General features: G+C 37.9%; 1 protein-coding gene across 1 annotated transcript; it reads right to left on the reverse strand.

Annotated features, from left to right (window-relative positions):
- Positions 1 to 721: 721 nt before the first annotated feature.
- On the reverse strand, positions 722 to 7,638 carry LOC100253506 (protein ACTIVITY OF BC1 COMPLEX KINASE 3, chloroplastic). Its single transcript, XM_002263016.4, has 7 exons — positions 7,178 to 7,638; positions 6,827 to 7,054; positions 6,022 to 6,357; positions 5,249 to 5,804; positions 4,801 to 4,987; positions 4,335 to 4,701; positions 722 to 986 (listed from the first exon to the last, which is right to left on the reverse strand). Exons 1-7 carry the CDS (start codon positions 7,538 to 7,540, stop codon positions 858 to 860), a joined length of 2,166 nt encoding a protein of 721 aa, XP_002263052.1. The 5' UTR covers positions 7,541 to 7,638; the 3' UTR covers positions 722 to 857.
- Positions 7,639 to 8,414: the final 776 nt, after the last annotated feature.

Below are 8,414 nucleotides of genomic sequence, written 5' to 3' on the forward strand. Positions count from 1 at the left end.
ACGGCTTTTAATTTTTGTTTACATATTTGGTAACTGTTTTGTTTTGCTAGGATAAAAAATTATTTTTTAATTAAGAAAATATTTATCTTTAACTTATACATAGCTATAAATTTATTTATTTTTTTTAAGAATAAACTTAAATTTGATTTTATATTAATATAAATTAAATTAATAAATTTTTTATAAAATAAAAATAAGATAATACAAATTCTTTCATTCAAACAAGTTATTTAATTTTTATTTTTAAAAACTATTTTTTGAAACACCTCATCCAACACTCATATTTTTAAAGAATTCTAAAAATTTACCTTTTTTTTTCTATATTTTAAAAACAATTTTTAAAAATAAGTTTTAAAAAACAACACCAAACTTTCTTAATGGTATATTCTTCAATTTTCTTAAGGTAAGCCTCATAAAAAGGCTATTGGGATACACATGGACATAAAGCTTTAAGAGGAACTCTATTCATTTCTCTCCATTTTCTTTACTTTTTATTTTCTTTTATATTTTATTTTTTATAACAAATAAAAGCCCTAAAAAAGAACTTGCTTAACAAGTATTGAAAAAGCATATAGAATTCAAGAAAACTAATGACTGCTTTGTGAAACAGAAAAGGTTGGTTCATGTCAAGGGCGGATATCTACATGTTTCCTCAAGAGAAGCGTAGTAACAATCGCCTCAGGAAGAGGCTCTGCCCCTCAGTTTATATCTCCAGGACCCATTTTTTTCAAAGTGACATTCTTTCTTTAATTGCAATTGATAGAGCAAAGAATGTAAGCGTGCTACAAAAAGCATTCCTGTGACTTCAAATTTACAACATGTATACATTATCTTACCCACCAAAATGTTTTGAAAGGCTATAAAGTTGAAGCAGGAACCGTTGGTGGTGCTCGGAGAACTTGCTGCAATAGTCGCGCTGCAAACCGTTGGGTTATCCCACCAATAACGCGGCCCCCAAAACTGCGTGCGTCAGGTTCTTGAAGGACCTACTCAAGAATATTTCTATGAATAACTTGGTTAAAGAACATTAATTCAGTGCTCTTAGTTCTAATTCAATGACAAAGTCCATGTGTTCTATACAGCACCTATGCTTCTGCACCATTATTGTTCACTGTATTATCATTTTCTATTTTTTCAAAGGAGGCAACACAGATGGAAAAAGATTCTGGTCAGAAGCAAATGTGTGTTTATGGAAACTTCTACCAAGGAATCAAATAAATAGAGAGAGAAGCTACGTAGCCCATAAACATCAACCATCAAATGCCTTCTTCCCTATCCTTTACTATAGAGCTTTGAAACATTTCTCCCTCCTATACATCTTCTATTCTCAACCAGATACAAATGTGTCCCACTTTAGATTTTTGAGACTATTAATAGCCAAACTATAGGGCGACACTGACCTAATGATTTGTATTGACAAACAGAGACATGGCAATTCCTAGGTGACACAAGGCAATGAAAAGTCAACATGGACAAAGCTATGGTCATGCACCATGATGCTTAATGCCCACCGAGTTGTCTGAGGATCTGAGAGGTGCTACCATACTCAAGGACTTTGTGCCAATTTTTCTGTGTGGAAATGTCAGAAAATTGCTGCTCTTCAAAGAGGAGAGGAGTTGGGGGTCCTGGCTTGTTGCTATAGTGAGGGCTAATCATAATAGTTGCACTTCTCCAGCAGGCCAATTCTTGAATCAGTTTTCTGAAGAGAGTTAAGGAGAAATCAGACAGTGACTAGTGTTCAGTCTCACTTGTCATCCACCTTTGATTGTGTCAGGTGTTTATTATTTGGTCATTGGTTATTTCAATCTTAAGCAAATATCCAGAGAGAGTATTTCACCTAAACCTCCATAATCCTCTTGCTGCTGCCACTCTCAATACACTCCTTTTGCTAGCCCACTTTCTCCTCAAGCTAAGCATCCTTATCAATTCTCACCTCTCAACTAAATGGAGTTATGTCACCACCGCCATTCCAAATTATCTGCTTGACAGTGCACAACTTCCTGATAAAAGAAGAACCTCAAAACATTTGATGGCCCAACTAGGAAGCTGACTGACAAAGATGGTGAAGACCCAGAATATACGGCATTTAGCAGCTGATGAAGCCTCAAATTAGTTACACATGCCAGGGAACCAGAATCTGGTTCCATCATCTAAGCCTGCTCCAATATGGCATCTATTTTTGCCTTAGTGGCATGCATGCAACAAACACAGTAACAAATGCTTGCAGCAATAGCTTCTGTCCAAACTCAACAAGTTATTTCCCCTGAAACTTAATTTTGAATTTCACCTATCATATCCCTGGGCCTAGTAACCATTACCCTCATGGCTATATTAGCCCTGCATTCCAATAATATAATGGAAAGGCCAGAAGAGCCAAAGGACATGTCATCAAAGAGCATCTCATCGTCTTTATTAATGTGCCTGGCTCTATGCTTCTGCTAAGGTTGTCTTCTGGATTTCTTTTTTTTTTTTTTTGATAGGTAAAGAGAAAACAGGTTGTCTTCTGAATTTTTCTAAGTCCTTCATAGTGCATGCTTGCTCTTGCTTGGTACATACTAATCAGCCCTAGGGTCAGTGAAGGATTGGGGTGAGATGGTCTCTCTCTTCTATATAAATTTCTTGAACACAGAAGAAAGAGTCTCCATCTTTGAATAAGAGACTCAAATGCTTATGCTTGCCACTTCAGGAATACAACCATCGAGTGTCTTTTGCTAATGGCTGAAGGTGATTTAGTTAATCTCTTAGTTGGTATGGGATACTGAGTATATCTAAAGAATTTGGGTATAGTAACTTTCACCCATCTCCCTGGAGCATCCTAACAAACATGTGCACCCCTTGACAGGAACAGTAGTATTTTTATATAAGCTCTCCTGAAGAGGCAACTACTGAAGCCTCCAAAGCCACTAATAAGGAATGATCCACAATCCAATAAGAGGAAGGTGCATGAGCAAGCACCATCCCTCACTTGTTCCAAGGCAAAAATTCATGCTATCTTTGATCAGCGATTGAAAGATGGTATTCTTACCCTCCCTAAAGTCAACTACCTCCCAACCACAAAAAAGATGGCCAGTGAATTGTACTATTGACAGCGTAGAAACACTCAAAATCCCACTAAGAATGTTGGTCTTTCAGGCAATTCTTCCACAAGAAGTAGGAAGTCCAAAAAATTATGGATGAAAGAAATGAGAATGTTGGAACTACTCCTTTCCTTAGAAACGGTAGAAAGGAAGTTAGTTTGGCTTCTCATAGGAGGAGATCCATATCCTTGTTCACAAGGCTGCAATGCTATCAAAATGGGAGGACTCAAGTACAGACTCCAATGAGAAGCACTCAAGGAGCAATGGAAGTAGCAAAGAGTTTGAAACGGGAAAAAGCACATTGACAGCTTGGTTGGAGAAGTTTGGTTGCATGATACCAAGTCTCAAGCAGAGAGGTACAAAGGGAACCATGGTCAGAAGATACAAATCTCCCCACCAGAGTAAGATCATCAGAATCTGTTAGTTGAAGCCATTAGTGGGGGGAACCAATATAATGAGGATGTTGACAACATCTACCCCATAGCTGTGTGTAGAAATGTTATCAAGTACTTGAATTTCCTAGTAAGTATTGTTTAGTAGAATAAGAGACTAGATCTCATTATGTTCTTTTCCTTCTATATACGATGACTTTAAGGGTGAAAAGGAGACCATGGGGATGAGTCTCATAAATCAATTTATTGATGAATGGATTATAACTACTCCGGTTCTCAAAAGTAACAGTATACCTCTGTACTCCCAAGATACACATAAAAAAGTTTCAAGTTGCTCCTCCATTCTCCATGTGGTTTTATTTCCTTCACTCCCTATGTGTGCACCCCTTCAACCATACGACACTTGTGAACAACTTCGACAAGTTCTTTAATGGTATCCCAGGGATAATCACCAGCCAAAAGATCATGCAAGTCATTTCTCTTGTTAATTAAATCAATATCGTATAGAAAGACTAGGTCCCAACATATCACTTAGCATCCTTTTGAGGAAATCAAGTACCTTTAAAGGCTATAAGAACTGGGAAATGATGCAAAATAGACCATTCAGTATGATTATCCCAGTTCTGATGTTTAACATATGAGCATGTGAACATCAAGGCAATTTGGGAGATCTTCTACATAGGGTAATTACATGCAATGGAAGACAGCATCATACCTGAGATGGGGTGATCATGGATGATATGTTGGGAAAATATATGTGTGTGGGTGTGTAATCAACCAAATAGATTTTGTTTGACAGCTGTCATTTCAGTCCAAACTAGAAATAATAAAACAAAAGAAAAGAAAATTCAGAATTAGTTCTCACCTGTACAATGGGCTGCAAGAGGGCTGGATCAAAATTCTCTGAGGATCGCAGAAGTCTCCATATCCTAAAGACTTGGTCTCTAAGCTTTATCATGTTTTCCTGTTCAGTATCACTCATCATAAGAGGTCCAGCAGTGTTGCCACTAACAATTAGAGTCCTCATAGGATTGGGGATAGAGTTGTATGTATCAATCACTGTGCCTAGAATAACAGCCTCAGTAACACGGACAGCCTCTTTAATAACTAAAATTCTGAGCTGTTCACCATCTGGAGCCAGTAATAATTTCAGAACTGGTTGTAAAGCATCTTTTGCAGAGAAATCTCTATCTTTTCTTCCCTGAACAAGTAGGTTTTCAAGTCTATTCCATCTGCACAAAACCATCGTCAACACATTTTCAGGGGCCTGTTACACTAAGGAATATTCCAACAAAAAAATTGTAAAATTAAAAGTGTATCAGGACACATGCCTGAACCTCCCATCCTTAAAAAGCAATTCAATAAGAGCATCTCTGAGATATGGATTGGGATCCGTGAGTAGTCTTTTAGCAAAATATGGATATGATGCAGCCAGCACCTTGAAATTAGGATCAGCATAAAGTGCTAAGCCTTCTAGTACAGTAAGCGACCTCAATATTAATGCATAATATGCCGGGACTACAAGAAGTTTGACAAACCAATTATCAATCACCATAAGAAAGTAATATTGAAAAACTGTACATGCTTGTACATTAATACAAGTATCCTAATTTAGGGTTGAAGAAAATGAGAGTTACTAAATTGGAGTCAAGTCCTCAATCTATTTGGCAATCCATGAAACTGAAGCCTATCGGCTAAGCCTCCTGTAGCATTGTAAAAGAAACCCAATCTTACTGCATATGACTTGAAAGTAATTGAAAAAGCACAGTAATGGCTCACCATTAAATGGATATTGATATAAGACAGCACCCAGCCCATCCACTATGGTTTTAAAGTTCAGTTCGCTCACTGTTGAATTAAGAGCACCATCAAAGAAGTTCTGAAGTGCCGGTACAATTGGAGAAACATCCACATCAGGTGACAAAAAGTCTAGGGCATAATAGTCACGAGCCATAGCTTCATAATCCCGATTAACCATGTGAACAACATGACCAATTATTGCAAATCTTGCTTCTTCAGGTGTCTCACTCATCATTCCGAAATCAAGAAAAGCAAGCTTTCCCTCAGGTGTTGCCAAGAGATTACCAGGATGAGGATCTGCATGAAAGTATCCATACTCAAGTAGCTGTCTAAGGCTGCACTGTATGCCTGTGTTCACCAGATCCAAGACCTTCAGCCCTTGTCTCTCAATGGCAGCTTGCTCATTCAATTTGACTCCATCAACCCATTCCATGGTCAATACTTTGCCACTGGTGTAATCCCAAAAGATATCTGGGACGAGAACATCTTGCTTGTCAGCATACAACTTCTTAAACCGCCTTGCATTCTGACCTTCCTGCATAAACCTATTAAAATTAAAATTCAAACCCAGAAGAATCTAAGTGCAATGCAAAATTATAGCTTTTATACTTCGTATAAGTTGCTAAGTTGTACGCATTACTAAATAATTGAAATGAAGACTACAGTAGTGAGATTCTTTGTCATTTCAACCAATATGATTAAGACATAAACAAATGAGATGAAAGTATAAAAGCATTAATGGGAAATCTAACCTGGACATAGTTGAGCTCTTGATAAACTCTGCGTGCAAATTCATCAATAAGAGCAACAACATCACTGGAGATTACGTCAACATACTTATTTATGAGAAATCCTAGACCTCTCAGTAAGTAAAAATCAAGTCCAATAGCTTCTTCAATGCCAGGTCTTTGTACTTTTACAGCGACTACCTGTCCAGAATACTTTAGTTGGGCTTTGTAAACTTGACCTAAACTGGCTGCAGCAATTGGAGATGGAGATATGGACGAAAAAATGGAGTCAAGTGGGAGTCCCAACTCCTTCTCAATGCATGAAAATGCCTCTGCATCAGGAAATGTCGGCAAAGCATCCTGCTCAGTCATAACATAACAATGAAGGTTATTTTAGCCACACAAAGGCTTATTCTTTGCCATAATATTCCATTTGTGTTCCCTTTCAATAACTTTCAATAAAACAACCTGGCATTATGCATGACCATGTTAATCTTTCCATCTTTTATTTAAGGGCGGAAAAATGGCATTCGGGCAATGTAAAGTGGCCAAACAAAAGGTTCCAAGTTTTTGTGATCCTAGAGTTTTAATCATGCTGAGATAAATCATTGTTTGTCCTTTGAAATATGAGTGCAAGATCATAATAGAAACCACACAAGAAATAACATTAACTAACCATTAACCCACTGATTACCCAAGTGTTTATGCTGTTAGGAAATGCGCCAACAGTGTATAGGGAGTTAGAATAAGCTTTAATACTAACTCTAAAGATTAGAATCATGACCACGGAGGAGGGACATTATAAGAAAGGAAGGAGAGAAAAGAAAACCTGCAACTGAGAGAGCTCCTCGAGATACTCAGGTGGACAAAGGTCGGGCCTTGTGGACAAGCCCTGACCTATCTTCACAAAAGTTGGGCCCAATTTCGTGCAAATCTTCCTCAGATCAACCGCCCGAATTCTTTTATTTTGATCTAGCTGCCCGTTGCTTTGGTCCAGCACAAGTTTCAAGGCAAATGAACCAACGCCAATAAGAATTTCCATAGTCCTCCGCAATACCTGACAAGCAGGGCCAAGATCAAATGAAGATGATAGTAAGAAGATGATTCGGCAAAAAAATTGAAAAAAACGGTTGGTTTTAGAATTGAATTGACGATTGATGATTGATGATTGATTACCGACCTTGATAGGGCGAGAGCGGTATTTGTTGGAAACAAGCTCGGGAGTGTAGACGGAGGCATTAGCGGCACGGGCCATAGCCTTGGCCTCGGCCTGCATATCGTTGGCTCGATCCCTGGCCCCTCGCAAGACTTGTATGGCGGTGCTGCCTCTCCCATCTGCAAGTGCGGGCAGCGCCTCTACGGAAGCTGCTTGAGATATTACTGCCTGTCTGCGTTTACAAGCACCCTTTGGCCTTGAAATCCTAATTGCCCTCGACCCACACCAAGGTGGAGGAGATGACCATTGATAAACCCACGAAGATATCGCATTGTTGGACTGGTCTTGACATTGAGATTGCAAAGGGCCTGGAGGAAGAATAGACATTAAATTGGGACTCTCTCTACAGTCCTCGCGAATGGCAACTCACAATTCACACCAATTCTCAACTCCCCAGAAATAAAATCTTTGAAATTTTGGTGATGGACCTAATTCGGAAACACGCTATTCGGTGCCATACCTCTCGTTTCCGTCCAGTGTATGTATGACACGTGTAAAAACATCCTGCAATTTTTAAATTAAGCCACCATATTAATATGTTCTTTTATTGAGATGAAAATGCCCTTCCTTTTATTTCCCTCTAACACTAATTGAGATGAAAATGCTCTTCCTTTTATTCCCCTCTAACACTAACTACTTCTGCTCTTCTGTTTCATTTAACTTTTTACAAAACGACTCATTTTTTTTCCTTCAGAAACCGCAAAAAAAAAATATATCATCATTTCCTTCTACTTTATTATCTTGTTTTGGTACACAGAACAGAAAGCTCATCTTCTCTTCTATTTCGTTTAAAGAATGACTCCTCATCTTTCATCTTTTTCTTCTATTTCATACCCTTTCCTTTGGTGCATAGAGTGAAAAACTCATCTTTCCTTCAAAATCCCTAGAAATTTTCTTGTCCATCCTCTCATCCTTTGTTTCATTCCTAATCCCAAGAAAAATTGTCTCACCTCATTTTATCCTCTCGTCTATCTTCTTATCCTCTCATCTTTTTGTCAAGTTATCTCATATTGTATCTTCAAGCATGATGAAAAAAATGAGTCCATTGAAGAGTGATAAGAGAAAAAGGTTAAAAATGGTGGTGAAAAAGCAAAAATCCCAATTGTGAATGGAAAAAGCAAAAATTATGATTGTAAACTTAACTGTGGTTAAGTCCTTTATTAATTCAACTCAATTGCTGTTAAGTTCAAGTGAAAATTTT

This window comes from Vitis vinifera, chromosome 3 (assembly GCF_030704535.1).
Source record: "Vitis vinifera cultivar Pinot Noir 40024 chromosome 3, ASM3070453v1".
Taxonomy (NCBI): Eukaryota; Viridiplantae; Streptophyta; class Magnoliopsida; order Vitales; family Vitaceae; genus Vitis; species Vitis vinifera.

Coding starts and splice junctions, on each gene's coding strand:
- LOC100253506 (XM_002263016.4), bottom strand. CDS start 7,540: ATGTCTATTCTTCCTCCAGGCCCTTTGCAATCTCAATGTCAAGACCAG. Junction 7,055..7,177: donor ACCGCTCTCGCCCTATCAAG/GTCGGTAATCAA, acceptor CCTGCTTGTCAG/GTATTGCGGAGGACTATGGA. Junction 4,988..5,248: donor ATATCAATATCCATTTAATG/GTGAGCCATTAC, acceptor AACTTCTTGTAG/TCCCGGCATATTATGCATTA.